This window comes from Poecilia latipinna, unplaced genomic scaffold (genome assembly GCF_001443285.1).
Source record: "Poecilia latipinna isolate Pla-1442-1.1 unplaced genomic scaffold, P_latipinna-1.0 Scaffold490, whole genome shotgun sequence".
Lineage (NCBI taxonomy): Eukaryota > Metazoa > Chordata > Actinopteri > Cyprinodontiformes > Poeciliidae > Poecilia > Poecilia latipinna.
Window position 1 is genome coordinate 120,098 of NW_015113106.1, and position 18,371 is coordinate 138,468.

The window sequence follows — 18,371 nt, forward strand, 5'->3', positions numbered from 1 at the left end:
TCGAGGAATTTTAGTAATCGAGGTACTCGAATCATTCGAGGATTCGTTTCAGCCCTAGAACTATGCGATTATGTGAACCAGCTGTACATTGTCCGAAAAAACACAAAAACAAACCATCAACCATCCACTACTTCCTGTTCTCTTCTTCGTTGGTTTCCGCCAGTAGTAACGTTCGGTTGTTGATCACGTGACTCATATGACGCAAAAAAAAAGTGTCCAAAGCTGTTTCTTTTTGTTAATTGACGTGTTTCCATTAACCAAAATGGTTTTGGTAATTTCAATTTGCGCAATGTTATGGTTAATGGAAACACAGCTAGTGACTGCACGGAGGAGTTCAAGCGTCACCTTGAAACCTGAGATGTTTATGCAGACATTGTATGTTATGCTTAGTTGTGTCTTTAGTGTTTCAGTTTGATTTCACCTTTATTTATTGAGGGTTCTGATTGGTTATGTATATTTTTGTACAACCTGGTAAAGACCAGGATCATTTAAAAAAAAAAAGTTGACATTTTGGGCCCTTTTTACTGTAATTCAAACATTACTTCCCATTTTTCTAAATCACTGAGTGAGTTCCTCTCTGAATAGTTTTATGTAATCACTTTTTCTTTGTTCTTTTATGGCAGTAAAATAAAATAGCTGCACAAAACAAACTCAGATCTCACCAATATTTATCACCTGTTAGTTCTTGCATGCAGCAGAACTAAGCAACTCTTTGAAGGTTATAAATCTTGAATTTCCCTAACTAATCTCTCCAACAGGGAGTCTCACAACAGAACCTCGATAACTTTATGGTTACTGACTTCCTGACTCTGTGTTAAGCCCCGCCCACGGCCTAGATGTGTGTTTGCTAGAATTACTGGACTCTGATCCACAGGTCTACAACTCGACCGCCTGTTTTATGACTGTACACGCAGAATAAACACACGAGACCCGACACTGGCACCACCAGGAGTAACATCTGCTCTCAGGGAATTTATGGCCACTTTGTGTGCAGCATGAGACCTGAACTGTGCTAGCAGAACAGATACAGTCGCTTTTATGGTGCGTGTGTTTGTCTATTGGCTGCTTTCGTAGAGATAACTCAACTTCCCTAATGATATATTTAGACACTGAAGTAGATAATATGATTATAGAGAGAAAGAATACAGTTTATGTCTAGAAACGTCCATCCATTGTCTATATTAATATATAATAGCTAACCAAAACGAACAACTGAAATTGAGAAAACGGTAATTAATGGAGAAAAACTATAATTAACTGGAACTATGTCGTGAGTTATATAACTAAAACACACTGAAATCAGATAAATAATACCCTCCGTTTTTGTGTTAATGAATTTGTTTATTACCCTTTAAAACTGGTGGTTTTTCCCTAAGCAAGCAGTTTACGCCATCTGTCGGCAAATTACGGCACTTTGTAATCCTCCTAGCGGGAAAATGGCGCAAAATGGCGGCAGAAAAATTTAAATTGGGATAAAACTTGGTTGTTCAACAATAATTGAACACTTTTTTTTAATGATATCTTCTGTTGAATATCCATTACCCAATAAATATAATCACTACACAACTTTTTTTAATTCTACATGTAAAAATTAACCAAAGTATTAAAAAACTAAAGCTACTATTTATAGTACAATAATTTTAATTTAATGTCATCAGGCAAATATGAGAGAAAAACGCCTTGTTTCATTTCTCTCAATAACAATAATTTAATAAAATTAAATTTAACTATTTAATTTTATTAATAGTAAAATTATTAATTATTCATTAACTAAATAAATAAGAATTATTTAATTGTTAATTAAACAACTTAATTAACAATTATTGTTAATTAAGTTGTTTAATTAATTAAAATTTTGTCAATATTAAATATATTGATTAATAATTAAGTAACTAGCAATTATTTAATTATTGCTTAATAATTATCCATCCATTTTCTTTACACCCTTGTCCCTTGGTGGGGTCCTGGTGCCCATCTCCAGGGTACACCTTGGACAGGTTGCCAGTCTGTTGCAGGGCAACACAGAGACAAACAACTAAGCACACACACCTAGGGGCAATTTGGAGAGGCCAATGAACCTGACATGTTTTTGGACTGTGGGAGGAAACTGGAGAAAACCCACACATGCACAGGGAGAACATGCAAACTCCATGCAGAAAGACCAGGGCTGGGAATTGAACCCAGAACCTTCTTGTTGGTAGAGCAATAGCTCTACCAACTGTGCCACTGTGCAGCCCTTAATAATTATCATTAAATTAATTATTACTTAATTTATAATTAGTAAATCAATTTAATTATAAATACACTAAATAAATAAATGGATGCAATTAATTTGAATAATAAAATAATCGTTTTTAACCAATAAAAATATTTTATTAATAAATTAATGATTTAATTTGATTAGAATATGGCAGAATATAAGACATCAACAAGTTTAATCAGAAAACATTCAGTAAAATAATGTTTACAGAAACTCCAACCTTGCATTATGACTGTATGTTCTCTGAGTGAGATACATCGATAAGCATGTTTTCTATTGCTTCAGATAAGTGAATTTAATGTCAAGATGACCAGACAAACTAAAGAAAACTGGCACTTTATTCAACATCTAAAACATCAGCTAGTTCAAATTCAAATTGATCTGTTTATTACAACAGTTTCTCTGACATTCCCCTCCGCTGCAGCTCACTGATAACCCCTCTAATTCGAAAGAGACGCTGTATTAAACAGAACTTTTTCGTGATACAGACACTGCCAAGATTGGATTTGAGAAACCCATCAATAAATGTGTTTGCACTCTTCCTCTATAGCTAAAAGCGAGCATTCATGCAGCCGTCATGGGATCAATACTGACGTTGATGTGCCCTCCATGCAGAATTTTTCCCCTCAGGTTGGTCCAGGTTTCTCCTCCTCACTTCACAACTGGACCACAGAGACATCAGTGTCTGATAACATGGAGCGGCTTAATGTTTAGCCCAGAATCCACACTCACACGCACGTGCACACACAAGGGGAAGCAGAGGGATTATAAAGGCGCACAGATCTATACACCGGCCAGGGATGAAGGGCAGAAAAGTAGCAGAGGGAGGGAGAAGTGGTCGAGGTGAGAGTTTTACTTTTAATAGCATTTAATTAACTTCAAAAACTGAAATTTCCAGCCTCAAATTAAATTCCTCACCTTATTTTCGCTTGATTTAATCTCAATAATGCAAATTTATTAATGTCTTAATTTATCAGAAATAATACACACTTTTCCGTGTCGTCGTGTTGATCATTTAAAGAGTTTGTTCGCACAGGGTGAAAGCTTGTTGATGATTAGCCGTGTCTTTAATTTGCTAAGCAGGACTATTAGCTTGTTAATCCACATTAGAGGTGTGTGTCCCGTAAGCGGAAAACGAAGGAGGAGCATTATGCATGGAACAAAGTGCAGCAAAAACGATATTAATAAAACCTTATCATGTTTCAGAGTGCAATTTGTTACACACCTTCATTTTCCTCACGATAACAGAGAAAGGTTTAAGTACGGTAATAATATTTGTCACTACATACCCTCAAAATGAGTCATTATTTTTCCAGGATGGAGTGAGTAGATGATTTAGTTAAACCTTTAAACAAGTTGCACCAATTTGCAAGCATTGGCAAGCGACTAGCATAAATCCTGTTGGATGTCTAGCATCTTTTCTGGGTAGAATTGATGAAATTCAATTAGCTTAATGGCACAGACCCAGTTTGTAACCTTAACATAAACTTTTTCAACAGTTTTAATATCTGGGCTTCATGTTATCCAGAATCAGTTTGGATGTTTGATTAGGATCATTGTCCAGTTAGAAAACGCAACTGTCTCCAAGTTTCAACTGTTAATTTCAGCTCAAATTGAAGACATTTGAGGTTTTTATTGATTACTCCATCCACTGACAGCAAGTCAGACCAACAGAAAAATGCAGCCACCACTTTGCATGGCAGTTGGGATTGTTCTTTGGCTTTACAGCATGACCATGACTTCTCCTCCAAATATTAATCTTGTAATCGTGAATAATTATTTAGTCCTTTTGACCAACTGGCCGACTTTTCTTAAGAAGGAATTGGCCTTACCCATTAAGGCAGCTTTTTTGGAAATAAGCTAATGCTTTTGGTCTTTCAAAAACTTCTTAAATATTAAGGAACATTCAACGGGCAAAGTGCTGTTACCTAGCAATCCCGACACAGTTCCGCACATCACCTAGCAACACAAGTTGAGCTCCAGCACATTTGGTCAGCTGGTTTTACCGCTGCATTCACTGTACAATGGTTGCTGGAAAATCAAATGTTTTTTGTTTTCTTTTGGTAGACTTACTGTTCTGAAACCATTTGCTGCATTTTTGTTGGTTGTGCAGGAGGCGCCACTTCTGCTTTTCAAACATGTACAGTTGTATAATTGGGCATCTGTTTGCAGCCATTTTTATTTGCGAGTGTAAATGTTGAGTTTGGGGGCGTGGCTAGCAGCAGCTTATTTTGATTTAAAGTGACAAAAGGTCCTAAAACAGCTCACAGGCAGAACTGAGCAGACTGAAATCTCATTATATAAGAATAATTTTTGTGCAAATGAAAAGGTAATGAACATGTGTAGGCCATAAACCTTTTCTAACCTGATCGAGAAAGCATAGTAGGCCACCTTGATGGAAATTTGCTAATTGGAGACAAATAATGAGCTATTTGTTTGCAATTATAAGCCGAATGTTTGGATTAGGACCCATGAAATGGCTTTCAAGCTAAAGAAAATATCACACTAACAGTCAGGTAAAGTGGTGGCTGCATCGTTCTGTGGGCCTGTCTTGCCAAAAAATGTAATGAACATGTTTTTTATAGCCATTGTAAAACCCATTTGTGCCCAAGTTTTTACAACCTGCGGCGTCTTTCGATGTTGCTTCAGTATTTCCACATAATGTTCTGTCCTCACGATGCTGTTTTGTGAAGTGCACCAGTCCCTCCTGCAGCAAAACAACCCCACAACATAATGCTGCCACCTCCAGCATTCTGACACCTGTCAGAATGGTGTTCTATTAATTTTTATTATTAATTTATTTCTTTGTCCCTGTGTGTATTTGCAAACATTAAACTGTTGTTTTTATGTTTCTTCAGCTCATGTTCATATTCGTTTCACTGTAGGTAATAACACACTTACCAGGTTTTTACTTTTGTTACGGGGTTGACATTAACATTGCGGACCAGAACCCGTCTCCTTCCTGAGCGGGATGATGATGGTTGAACGTTCCCATCTTGTTTGTACTTGCATATAATTATTTGTTTTAACGACATCTGGAAATTGCACCCCATTCAAACCAGACTTATGCAAGTCCACAATTCTCTTCCTTACACTTTGGCTGATTTATTTCCCATGATGCAAGGAAGCACTCTGTTTCAGGTGTGTCTCTAATTAGCTCAGACGTTTTGAAGTTGTTGATGTTTTGTCCCAAATTGCTTAAAGGCATAATAATCTTAGTGTTCATTAACTTTAAAATAGCCTTAAAAATTATCTCTCATTATTCTGGCATTTAGTAAATGGAAAACTGTTGGAATTTCTTGTTTTAATTTGCATAAAATGGGAAATATTTATTCTAATTTCACGTTAGTGTGAAAAAAATGCACTTGTCTTTTTGTTGTGTATGTAAACTTCTGGTTTCAACTATACAAAAGGCAGAAAAGTCTTTTAGAGGAATTTATAGACATTTGTTCAAGATATTTGGATGTGTTAAAGTCTAGATTAAGAAACAAAATGCTTAAAAATAGTTTTAAAACAGCAAAAGAGCCACCAAGACTGAAGTTTTTCACCAGTGTCGATAGCTACAGTGATAACCAAGAAAGAAGCCCATACTTTCTTCTTCGTTGGTTTATTAGCGGCACCTGAATTCTACTTTGCCTCTTAGATCCGAAGGAAACAGCAAAATGTCCTCCAGGGTTGTTCAAAGTGCGGTCCAGGGGCCATTTTTGGCCCTCAGGATGATTGATCACAGTTCAAAAAGCCTAAATTTGGTTGTTCAGTTCAGGCAATTGGTGAAGATACAAATTTAAAAACAACATTGTGGTGAGATTTGATAAAAATAGATACTATTAAAATGGAAAAATAGAAAATTTAAGGTGCAGCACAAAGTATTAATATAGGGACCAAAAGCATCCAGTTGTTTTTACTAAGACCCACATTTGAGAACGCCTATTTAATTAACTTGGTAAAATGAAAAAAGACTGATCGAAATCTTGTTCCTGTTGCTAAAAAAGATTCAGAAAAATCCAGAAAAATTAACAATTTTAGAATATGACTTGCTGTTTTTAAAAAAAAAAAAAACAGGTAAACCTGATTCATGCAACACTTGTCTACAAAAATCTGACTGCTTTGCTTATTTTACTAAAATATTGTGTTTAGTTTGTTGTTTATTTAACAGGTAAAAATAATACATATATTAGTTTTTCTTATTATGTTAAGAATAAAATTATTAATTTTGTGGCCTTTATGCCAAAACATTTGGTCACTGTTGGTTAACTTAGTTCCAATAAATGACGTCAATCTGTAAAATAGGAAAGTTTAGGTTGTTCCACTAGCTGAAAAAGTAGCGGTATTTTCTTTTTATCGTAACTTTATATTAAAATATGACTCAGCAGACGAGAGTTGGGAGTGAAACTGTGACTTTTACCATCAACAGTCAGTCGTCCCGGTTCAGACGTCATAGAAAAGCTGCAGTGTGTTTGCTGCAGGCGACTCACTCGTTCAGAGCATGTTCACCTGATTGTTTTACCTGAAAGTCTTCACATTAAGTCTGAAAAGCTTTGTCACTTCTCATAAGTAAGTCAGTGGAAACTGCAGGAGGGCACAGCTTCAGGCTAAAGTAAAAGTCTTCCCGAGAAAATCATTTACGCTTCAGTTAATGTTGTGTTTTACAATTTATTCCTTACACTAGTTTTATATTTTTTCATTCTACATAGAGGAGTTTCTCTTTAATTAAGAAGTCAACACCTATTAATAGCAGTATGGTAATACTTCCTGGATGTATTCAACCTGACTTCAACCAGATAAAATTAAAATACCATTTTATATAAAGTTAATTCAAGAATTAACCCTTTTTTACATGAAATTACAAATAAAGAGTCACTCACCAGTGTTATTGAACAGAAAAGATGCACATCAATCTTTCATCTAGGCAAACTTTTGCTTAGATGAAAAGCAAGCAAAAGAGTTTGACAATAACCCTTGTCAAACTCTAATAACCCATGAATTAATTCATTTGCTGCTTCACAGTGTAAAGTGTTTTGATGTTTCTCAGTGATTAAACGTTCCTCTGTGACTCAGCTGTGGTCGTTGATGTTGCGATAAGGATTTTGAGCAGCTACAGCATCCTGTAGATTGTTGTCGTAAATCTACGACAGTAGCAGAGGCCGGGTATTTCCTGCAGCTCTGAGAAACTGTACAGAGAGATCAGTTCAGTTTATAGATTATCCTTTAAATCAAGTCAGGTTTTTTTTACTTTTACTTATTGCCTAATAGGAATCAATTTCAAGTATTTCATAACTTATGATATTTACAAATAAATAATAACATAATAAGCTTCTCAAGTTTATATCATTTGAGTGTCATGATCCGTGTTTCTGTGTATTTATTTTTTAAGGGTTTTCTGTGTTCAGTTTCTGTCCTGTAAGTCTCTGTCTCTGCGTCTTCCTCGTTGATTGCTTCCCAGGTGTGTCTAGTTACCTGATTACCCTCCCTGTGTATTTAAGTCAACCTGTTGTCTCTGTCTCTTGTTGGGTCCTTGTCAAACGTATGTCATTTGTCTGCCTGCCTGCCATCACAGTAGAACTGTAAAGTCCTGTGTTGGTTTAGCTCTCTTTTTCAGTCCTTAGTTTTTCAGTTGCTACTGGTAATTAGCTGTGTGCTAAGTCTCTGCTGTGCTGCCTGTTCTGGACTGTTGAGCTTTCTTCATTAAATCTATCATCATCTTTATCACAACATGCGCCTGCGTCTCTCCTCACCACCTCACAGCCACCACACCTGACATTGAGTCTCAATTTTATATCATTTGAGTCATTTCTCAGCAATTACCTTCGTTCCAGTATCTGGTTACTGTGTTCATATTATTCAACTATAGTCAAGTTTTGAGACGTTTTTTGCAGTGATCTGGTCCGAACAGGTTCTGAAATACTTTAAAAAAAACTTTATATATTCCACATTGTAATTATTTAACAAACACATTAAGCCAAATTGGGATGAAAATTGCTCCATTTTGATTTAAGACAGCAGATGGAGGCCATTTATTTCTAACCACTTTCAGTTGATTAACTTATCAATTTTGAAAAATTTTATAGCTACTAGAGTTTTCTATTGGAGAGGAAAGACATCAGCTTTTTAAAGAAGGAACTGTTCCTGCCTATCAGCCTTGGTTGAGTTAGAACACAATTTCCAAACAATTAGATGTTTCTACAGTGATATCATTATTATGGATGAGGATGTTTTAAGGTCAGATGTGACCTATTACGCTTCCTTCAATAGGTTAGGATAGGTCTAAATGTTCATTACATTTTTTACACAAAATCATCCTTAGATAGTCAGTTCTGCCCATATGGTTCTGCCTATGGGCTGTTTTTAGGACGTCTTGTCACTTTAAATCCAAATAAACTGCTGCTAGCCACGCCCCTTCAACTCAGCGTTCTGATTGGTTTGCTAGGTTACAGCTGGGGTTGCTTGGTAACGGCTGTCTCAACATTCGGAAGGTGTTTGAAACGGCTCATTTTCCAGACTCGACTTTGAAACGTTAATTTATTACCTAAAAAATGGATTGGTGTTTTTTCAGCACTTGGGCTGTTTTTCGAAGAAGTAGAAACAGGAATGTAAGTGTAAAAATGGCGACGGTGGCTCTGGCCCACCATTGCAACGAATAGCCGTTTTGTGATCAGAAGGTTGTAGGATCGATTTCAGCTTCCTCAGATGTCGATGTACTTCAGGGCAAGGCACTTGGCACTTAACTTCCTGTATATAAATTTATTTATATGCACATCTATAAAATTAACTGATTAATATTGTAAATAATGTAAATATCACCATATTTATGTTTATATTGTATATATTTCCTACATTGTTTACACTGCTCGATCTGGCTTTTAATCTCATTGTACATGTGTACAGTGACAAACAATAAATTGAATTGAAGTGAATTGAATTGAATTTCCCCTTAGGATCAATAAAGTATATTGATATACTTGATATACAGAACAGAAAGAAAAAGTATATTCTGTTCTGTTCTGAGTTCAGTCCATTTTCCAATTTACTATTTAAAAAGTGACTGAAAGTTTACAGTTATCCTAAATTAAATCACATAAAACTTTCCAAATAGACTTTCAAGACAAACTAATTTCAGTGTGTGCGTGCGTGTGTGTGTGTGTGTGTGCGTGTGTGTGTTGCAGGGACTGCTGTTGGAGATGAACCCCCAGCAGAGTCTGACGGTCCCCCTCATCCCCTCTCAGCCTTGTTTCGTCTCTATGTTTACGCTCTGCACGGCTGCCTTTGCGAGGTGGCCTTCACCGCCGTGTATGACTGGTGCAGCACCCGGGACCAGAGGCTGCCAGGCCACAGCAGCATCTGGGCGTTGCCCATGTACGGCTCTGCCATCTTCTGCATGGAGGCCCTGAGGGCCTGGCTGCTGGCCCAGAGCCGCTCGCTCCCTGTGAGGCTGGCAGTTTACACTTTATTCATTTACATGTGGGAGTTCAGCTGGGGCGTGGGGCTGAGCCTGCTGGGGGCCTGTCCGTGGGATTACTCAGCCCATCGCTACAATCTGGGAGGACTGGTGACTCTGGATTATGCCCCAGCCTGGGCTGTAGCTGGACTTATAGCGGAGCAGCATGTAATCAAGAATACACTAAGGATAAGATTGAAAAACAACTGATTTCATGGTTACCTTAAATTATGTCCTTCCAAAATCACCCACATGACATTTAATGTCATTTTTAGCTGGAACAACACAATGTTGGTGTATTTTTAACACTGTCATAATTAAAAAATTGAAGATTTTTTTAAATCTCCAATCAAGTGCTAGGTAAGAATAGCATTGGAAAAATGATTACTTTCATGATTATCTTAAACAACATCCTTCCAAAATCACCCTCATAACATTTCATGTCATTTTTTTTGCAGAAACGACACAATGCTATTGTATTTTTAACGTTTAATGATTAAAACGGTTGAGATTTTTAATCTCCAATTAACACTGCACTAAAGATAACATTGAAAAACGACTGATTTCATGATTATCTTAAATTATGTCTTTCCAAAATCACCAACATGACATTTAATGTCATTTTCAGCTGGAATAGCACAGTATTACTGTGTTTTTAATGGTTTCAAAATAAAAAATTTGAAGACTTTTAATCTCTAATCAAGAATACGCTAAAGATAAGATTGAAAAACAACTGATTTCATAATAATCTTAAACTATGTCCTTCTAAAATCACCCAACTTTTAATAGATTTCAAGCAATCTCAGTTCCTGGTTGTGAACTTAAGTATAGAGTTAATTATGCATTTAACCTAAAATTACATGTATTCTGCTATGTTGTCTTCCATGTTGCTGTTTTATTTTGTTTTTATTTCATTTCTAAACTAAAGTAAACTAAACTAAACCCACACAACATTTGTTGTCATTTTTTGCAGGAACACAATGTTATTATATTTTTAACAGTTTCATAATTAAAAATTTCTGTATTTTTCCTGCTTCTGTCTGCCTTATCTGGTCCAACTGGAGTAAAAGACACTGTGGGAAGTTTGGATTTTGTCCAGGGCGGGAATGTGTTTCAGCAGGCCTCTTGGAGGAAAAAGGCAACATTTACGTGCTTATTAATTTTCAATATCTTCTTAAGAAAATCGGGGTAGTTTGCACAATTTTTGGGAAATGAGAACCTGGCAACTATCTTACAGCAGGGTTTTGTTCCTGGTGTTGTGTTTTTGGATCTTTCCCATTCATTAATCAGCCAAGTACGTTTCAGCCAAGTACGATGAAGGTGGTTTTCAACACACTTCCATTAGGTACCAAGAAAACAAGACCAGGCGAGAAAAATGATCTCATGTCATTTTATTCCTGTTAGCCTAAAAACAGTTTCAGAATCAAGTTCTTCTTTCATTATGCTTAACTTCACTAAATAATAAAACTAAATGAAATTGGCATTATTTATTACCATTATACAAAGCGCATTGAACAAGTTATTGTTTTTCTTAGTAAACATACTTCTAATAGGATGTTTGTTCAAAATTCACCCCAGATGTCATTAACAACACAAATCCACGGATTAATTTAAGAATAATTAAGTGAGATAATACATAGAAAATGTGTTGGACAACATAGAAAGTCAGGTCTGACTAATACTAATTTAATAATAATTTACTCTGCAGTGATCGTCTATGAAACGTTTTCTCATTACTCTAACAAACATGATGGGTCAAACCAAAAAGCTCAATTCACAACCTCATTATTGCAAAACGTATTTCTTTAAACTTAATTTCAAAGAAATATTCACTCAACTGCAATTGTACAACTCACTGGGAAAAACTCCACTAATAAAGAAAACCCATGATAAATATCTTTTAAAGTTTTCTACAGAGTATTTTGGGAAGCCAATGAAATATTAACAGAACAGACGTTTGCAGGAGGATCTGGAGTGAATATCACTCCAAAAACACCAAAGAACAAGAAGGTGTGAGGTTGTTTTTGAGCATAAAGTGCTAGGAAACGTCAGATAATTAAAGGAAGTATGAGGAGGAATGTAACTGCATGTTCTTCATTAAAGAGCTGATGATAAAACCCAGAAAGAAAAAAGCTGATAAAATTCAGTAAGTGTGTTATTACTTTCTCCCTGTATCATCAGAGTTGAAAATGATTTGTTTTGGTCTCATTTTTGTGTGTGGATTTTTTGGTTTGCTACTGACCTCTGGTGTAAGTTTCATGTCAATGTCATTAATAAAAATACATGTTTTAATAAAAAAAAGTTAACACCTTTACTACTTCTATCTATTTAAGTGAATTTTGAAGGTGTGTAGTTGATAATTAGGTTCTCTTCCGCTCTGGATTTTGCACGACGACCAAGGCCACAGTCCCCTCATTCCTCTGCCACTTGTACCTACAAAAGGAACATAAATTACATGTTTGCACCAGAATTTCTACCAGAATCATGCTAATTTTCCAAGGAGACAACATTAAATTGCATTTTCTCTCAATACTTATTTATCAGATATCAACCTAAGGACAAGAAGTGGTGTGTGAACTGCACTGAATAATTCATTGAATTATTCACTGAATGGCTCATCTTTAAGCTAGGTGTTTATGCATATTGCCGGCCTGGGGCATTCAGGTGTGTGGCAACATAATGCCAAGGAAACATTACAATTTCTGCTCATATTAGCACATGTTCCCACTCATCAGTGTCTGAAACAGTTCCAATGAATTTGTGGTTTGTCAATGTGGTGAGAGATAATTTTAGTTCTCAAGCACAACCAAATTGTGCTTGTTCTCGATTGTCTTCTTTTAAAGGGTTGGCAGCAACAGGAACTGCTAATCTGATGTAATTTGTTTTTTTATTGTAAAAACAGTAGACTTCAGCAGGTCTTAGTTCGCATGCTAAATGTGAATGTATCTGAAAAATTAGAGGTGCTCCAATTTGTTCCTTCTGGAAAATCTTCAACCTAGCTTAAGTAAAATCCCAAGCACAATAATGGAAAATAATTTGTTTTTCACATTTTTATAATGGTTTAATGTAATGAACGTCGTTATCTTTGGAAAACAGCAAATTAGCACCAACACTTTTACCGACTGCCAAGCATTGTGCTGGAGGGGTGATGACTTGGGGTTGTTTTGCAGTCCAAGTACGTATATTTGAGGATAAACTTGTTTTAATTTGTGGTTGTACTAAAGTCAAATTTAAAAGTTCTTTGATATTTCCAACATGCTCTTCTAAAGCTGTATTTTTCCATCTATTTGATGAGTTAAAAATCTCTTGCAGAGGCTCTAGTAGGGATCAAGTGAACAGCACTGCTTCAATTCATTCCAGTTTATGTTAAATCCACAGTTAGAGGTGCAAACACACACAGCAAACAGCACAGAAAATAGAAGCAAAAACCTACAATCAACAAAACAAATAAATACAAAATGCTATAACAGCAGGAAATAGAAGCAAAATGCACAAATGGAGCAAGTATAAAAAGCTGGAAACTCGCTTTGCAAAAACAGAAGTGCTCCAGACCACTAGGGGGAGTCGTACGGTTTCAGGCCCCCAGTAGAGATTGGATGTTATAATTTAATGGGATTTACAGAATAAAGTTGGAGGGGGATAGAAAAAGTATGATATACTTAATGACTTTCTCAAAAACACAATCTTTTACAATAATACAGAATTTATTTATGTTGGTAATATTACTTACTCCAGACTCCCCCTAGTGGTCTGGAGGACTTCTGTTTTGTGAAGCGAGTTTTCAGCATTTGTGCTTGTTGTTTTTGCTATTTATGACATTTTCTCATTTGCTTCCATCTCCTGTGGTTGCAGCATTTTTTTTTGTTTGCATTTATTTTGTTGATTGTAGGTTTTTGATTCTGTTTTCTGTGATTCCAGCATATTTTTTGCAGTGTTTGTTTTTTGTTACATTTGTTTTCTGTGTTTGTGTGGTTTACCGTTTGCATCATTCATGTTTGCAGAGTATTTTGCCGTTTGCAGTCCCTTTGTACCTTTTGGCCACCATATAATACAGTTTAATCAGTGATTATGTACATATAACTTACTAATATTTTTACAATATCCAGAGAGTTTCTGCCACTCAAAGTACATTTTCTCAATTTTCGACCATTCTCTTCAAACATGAAAGATCGTTGTGTCAGATCAGCAGTTACATGCTTGACTTAATCTTCAACAAACATCAGCAGATGGCTACTCATGCTGTACTGGCACTTCTCGAGGTTTATTCCTATTAAAAAGTAGCCATTCCTTTCCACTTGCATACTTGATTTGAAAGTCGGTGATAGATAAGTTTTATACAATCTACCTGACTTGAACATTTAACTTAAAATCAGTTTTTGTGTTTTGTCCTAATTTCCACCTGATTAGCTAACATATTCTGTCAAAATCAGCATCCATTTAAAGTTGTATCAATGTAACTCAGAGACCTGGAAAGCACCAGATAATTTGCATTTTTAATATTATTTATTAAAATTGACTCACTGGCTCTGTTCGGGGATGAGCAAACTATCTCCTGAAGTCAAACTGAACGTCTGCTCCGCCATGGTCACTGCTGAAGATCCCTCCTGGGAGAGACAGAGAGGAGATGTGTTGGTAGGATTAGCTGTTAGGAGCTTATGGAGGTTATTAGAGGAGTTGGGACAGGAAGTGTGTACGTGCCATTTGCCAAATCCACAAATCAGTTTGCTGGACTGAGGTCTCTGTAAGTCCAGGTCCAAACACCATTACCTGTCAAAGACAAATAAATAGAGAAAACCTTGTTTTATTCATTATTATTATTCTGTTTGTATGCACTAGTCCAGACATCTTAGTTTGATTACCAGGAAGTCTAACACTTTGTTATTATTGAGATAGGCTTTGTTGTAATATAGCCAACCAAACATAAAACAAAAACATGAGACTTTAAGCTTAAATAAATAAAATTTCATCTGGTTTGTTTTGGTGAATCCAATATTCTGAGCTGCAGAAACATGCAGCTTTCAGCACTCCCTCAAACATGCAGAGGAAGCACTAAAACTATAATTTGTCTGTAATTAGACACTTCTGAAAGTCAGGCTTTATAATGTAGAAGGCAGCTTTCAACTTGCAGGCTTTATCGATGTGATGCGAGACAGAGAGAAGAAATTTAGTTTATATTCACCCTGTTTAGGCTTAGAGATAAAAGCAATATACTATGATGCAAACACAACCAAGTCCTAATTAGTGGTTTTAATTTGTTTGTTTGTGTATGTATCCATTTCAATAAAACAATCTGTCTATACAGAAAACTGAAATGTTAGAGTGACACCTACTACCTCTGTCTCAAACTGAACTCCAAAGATGTTGATGGGCCTGCCGTTAGCCAAAGACGGCCTCTGTTTGTTGAGCCAGTCCTTGAAGGAAAACGGTGTCATCACATTCATGGTGTTCATCTGGAACGGAGGCTCTCTGAAAACTTCATCTGTTCAAAAACAAAAGTGTCAGCAGTTTATTCTTCAGAAATGGAACAGAGTTCATATTAGACACGTGGAAGCAGGTAGCAAAAAGCTCACCTGGATCCGGTTTTCCCGTCTTAGCCTGGTTTGATGCCATGAATCTGTGAGTGACAGATCGACCGACATCATAAACTTCAATGAATCCTGATTAAATAAAAGTAGAAACGTGTCTCACTCTTTGATAATCGGAACCAGTTGTGTCCCCAGATTCTCGCAGTAGAACCATCTCTCGAACAGGATGTCGGTGGTGTTGTCCACGTAGTACCTACAAGAAGCGACAGGTACTGGTGACACTGAGGCACCTGAAAACGCCCAACACTGTGAAGAGGCTGAAGAAGCGCTGCAAAAACACAAAACCTTACTGAGTAATTTTAGTCCAGTTTCTAGTGCAAATATCTTATTGCGTTTGAAAAAAGACAAACTTACAAGTAACTTTTTAGCAAGATATAGAGGCTTGTTTTAAGCCTCTATATCTAAATATTGATGAAAAAGTACTTGTTCTATTGGCAGATAAATTAACTTATAACATGGGAAAATGTCTTATGAGTTAAATAATCTATATCTTGCTAAAAAGTTACTTATTAGTTAGTTAGTCTTATTTCAAGTTTGCTAAGATATTTGCACTAGAAATTAGACCAAAATTACTTGGTAAGAGTTTGTGTTTTTTCAGTGCACATACATATATTTGAGGATGAATAATTTTGAGGCTGTATTAGAAAAGTAGGAGTTGAAATGAGGGAAGAGGTGAGCAGAAGAAGAGAGGTGAACCTCAGGCAGTCAGTTTCAGTCAGCAGTCGCCTTCGCTCCATCACCAGTCCAACGGTGTTGGCCTTTCTCTGCGGAGAGTGGGGGATTCGAGCTGGGAGCAGAAACATCTAAAAGTGGAGAAAAAAATCATACAGTGAGGCAAAGATTATGATTCAAGTGTGTTTTAGTGCTCTATAAAGAGAAAAGACAGGTTTCTGTTCCAGATGTTGGGGAAACGTCAGCGCTTACCTCGCCTTCTTTGATGTGAACGTCCTTGTGGACGCCATTTTCAATCACCTTCAGACACATGTCTCCCTTCAGCTGGAAAAACAACTATTTCAAACAGAAAAAGACAAGAAATGGGTTAAATGTCGTTCTTTAAAGGCTGCAGTTGCACAATCTGGAGACTGTGTGGTGAACATGAACACATCAGATTTGACCTTTCACCTGGAAGAACTGCTTTCCTCACCCCTCCCCTCAAAATGTCCTTGCTAAACCTTTCAGCTTTAGCAACTTATTCTACATAACTGACATGATGAACTCTCCGAGATATGAATGTTAGTATATAAAAGAAATATTTGGCTTGATGATTTATCCATGCATACTGAAGAAATCTTTAAAATATCCTAAATATTTATTGATTAAACTCTGTGAACCTTTGTTTATTTAATGGAATGATTCAATCATGAGGCCAGAGTAATACATTACTGACATTTTTTTTTACCTTTGAGAGTCAGAAAAATGTAAAATAATAATTTTTTATTATTCACTGTCCAATGGGAGATTTTCACTAGGGTTGGGCAATATGCATGTTTTTTCATACAACATCCAATTAAAAAAAAAAAGAAATTACAAATGAAAGAAAATACTTTAAAAAAAAGGTTTTATTTCAATTATCCATTAACTGCAAGAATGTATAGTATTAGCAGAATAAAGATGCAATTTTACCAAAAGAAGATCTTAAAATTAAGAGAAAAATCAATGGAATAATTGGTTATTAAAATAATCGGTAGTTTCAGCTTTGGCAGGGTCATTGAGTGAAAACTAAGGTATACCTTGGTCAGGTCACAATCCATCGCTAGACAACAACATAGAGACATAAGACAACCATTCACACTCCTAAGGACGATTTAGAGGGATCGATTAACCTAACAGCCATGTTTTTAGACTGGAGGAAGCTGGAGTACCCAGACAGAACCCACACATACACAGAGAGAACATGCTAACTCTATGCAGAAAGGCCCCAGATCGGGATCTGATACCAGCTGCACCACTGCGCTGAATACAGCCAACCAATAGGGACTGCTGAAATTTTCCAGTCTTCTCCGAGTTGTTTTTGGAAAATGTTAGGAAATACGATTAAGCAAGTTTGCAAGTCTAGACAGCAAAGGATGCCACCAACAAGAAGGACCCAGTTAAAAATTATTAGGGACACTGTGCCAAAATACACACTCTCAGCATTTCAGCTGCAGGGTGGAGTTTGCCCAGGTTCATGGAAGATGAGGCAATGATACGGGGAAAGGAGACGCTGAATCTCCTTTCCCTGTATCAGCTAAGGTTGTATTTATGTACTTTTAATTTCCTACCTCCTCCCCTTCCTCTATATGATAATCCTTCCTGGTGTTAGGACCCCCAACAAACATGACGAGCAACTGGGAAAAGTGCCTGAGAAAAACAGAAATTGAAAGCAGTCATGTGGTTGCAGCATGTTCACACACAGCATCTAACATGTCTGGTGTCAACCTCCCAAACAAATCAGTCACTGCAACAGATTTTGCTGGCTAAAAAACAATTAGCAAAGCATGTTACTCACATCAGCTTGTTGCACACTGGTGGCAGAAAAGCATCTTGGTTTTCAGCGATCCACTTTTCCACATTGACCAGAGGAACTTGGCTGCTCATTTTTTCTAAATGACAGGCTATGGATTTTGCAGCAGGACACTATTTGACTTCCTTTTCTTATAGATGTTTAAATGTGGCGATATGAACAGTACGAAATGCAGAAGTGGGACAAGTGGGAGTTAGACGGTGAGGGAGGAGCTGTCCTGTTCTTTTTTTTTTTTTGTACACAGGTGAAAGTTCACCAGTACTTTCATAATCAGTAACACAATACTGTCCTGCAGTCACTGAAGAGGCTTAAAGGAAAACTTTCAAATTATTTTAATCAAATCTAAAGTTTTTTCCTGTCTTTATGTATAAAACGTGATGTTTTTGATGTTTTTTGGTTTTTAACTATTGGTTTACACAAATAAAAACAATATAACTTGGAATTATTAAGTCATGTTACATCATCTGAAAATGCAAATAAAACCTTTTGCTTTCTCACATCATTATAACCTATTGTGAAGATTACTTTTATACTTTGTCATAGGAAGAGATCTGACAGCAGATTTGAAGATGTCTAAATAATCTTGCA

At 36.3% G+C, this 18,371-nt stretch overlaps 2 protein-coding genes across 2 annotated transcripts; one reads left to right on the forward strand and one right to left on the reverse strand.

Moving 5' to 3' along the window:
• Positions 1–3,029: 3,029 nt before the first annotated feature.
• Positions 3,030–11,363, forward strand: LOC106952066 (transmembrane protein 229b-like). The gene is made up of 2 exons (XM_015039943.1): positions 3,030–3,103; positions 9,424–11,363. The coding sequence occupies exons 1-2, from the start codon at positions 3,061–3,063 to the stop codon at positions 9,903–9,905; spliced, it is 525 nt and encodes a 174-aa protein (XP_014895429.1). The 5' UTR covers positions 3,030–3,060; the 3' UTR covers positions 9,906–11,363.
• haao (3-hydroxyanthranilate 3,4-dioxygenase) lies at positions 11,074–18,127 on the reverse strand. The gene is made up of 10 exons (XM_015039942.1): positions 17,769–18,127; positions 17,542–17,620; positions 16,205–16,288; positions 15,977–16,083; positions 15,384–15,473; positions 15,266–15,309; positions 15,029–15,174; positions 14,394–14,462; positions 14,217–14,299; positions 11,074–12,128 (listed from the first exon to the last, which is right to left on the reverse strand). The coding sequence occupies exons 1-10, from the start codon at positions 17,855–17,857 to the stop codon at positions 12,056–12,058; spliced, it is 864 nt and encodes a 287-aa protein (XP_014895428.1). The 5' UTR covers positions 17,858–18,127; the 3' UTR covers positions 11,074–12,055.
• Positions 18,128–18,371: the final 244 nt, after the last annotated feature.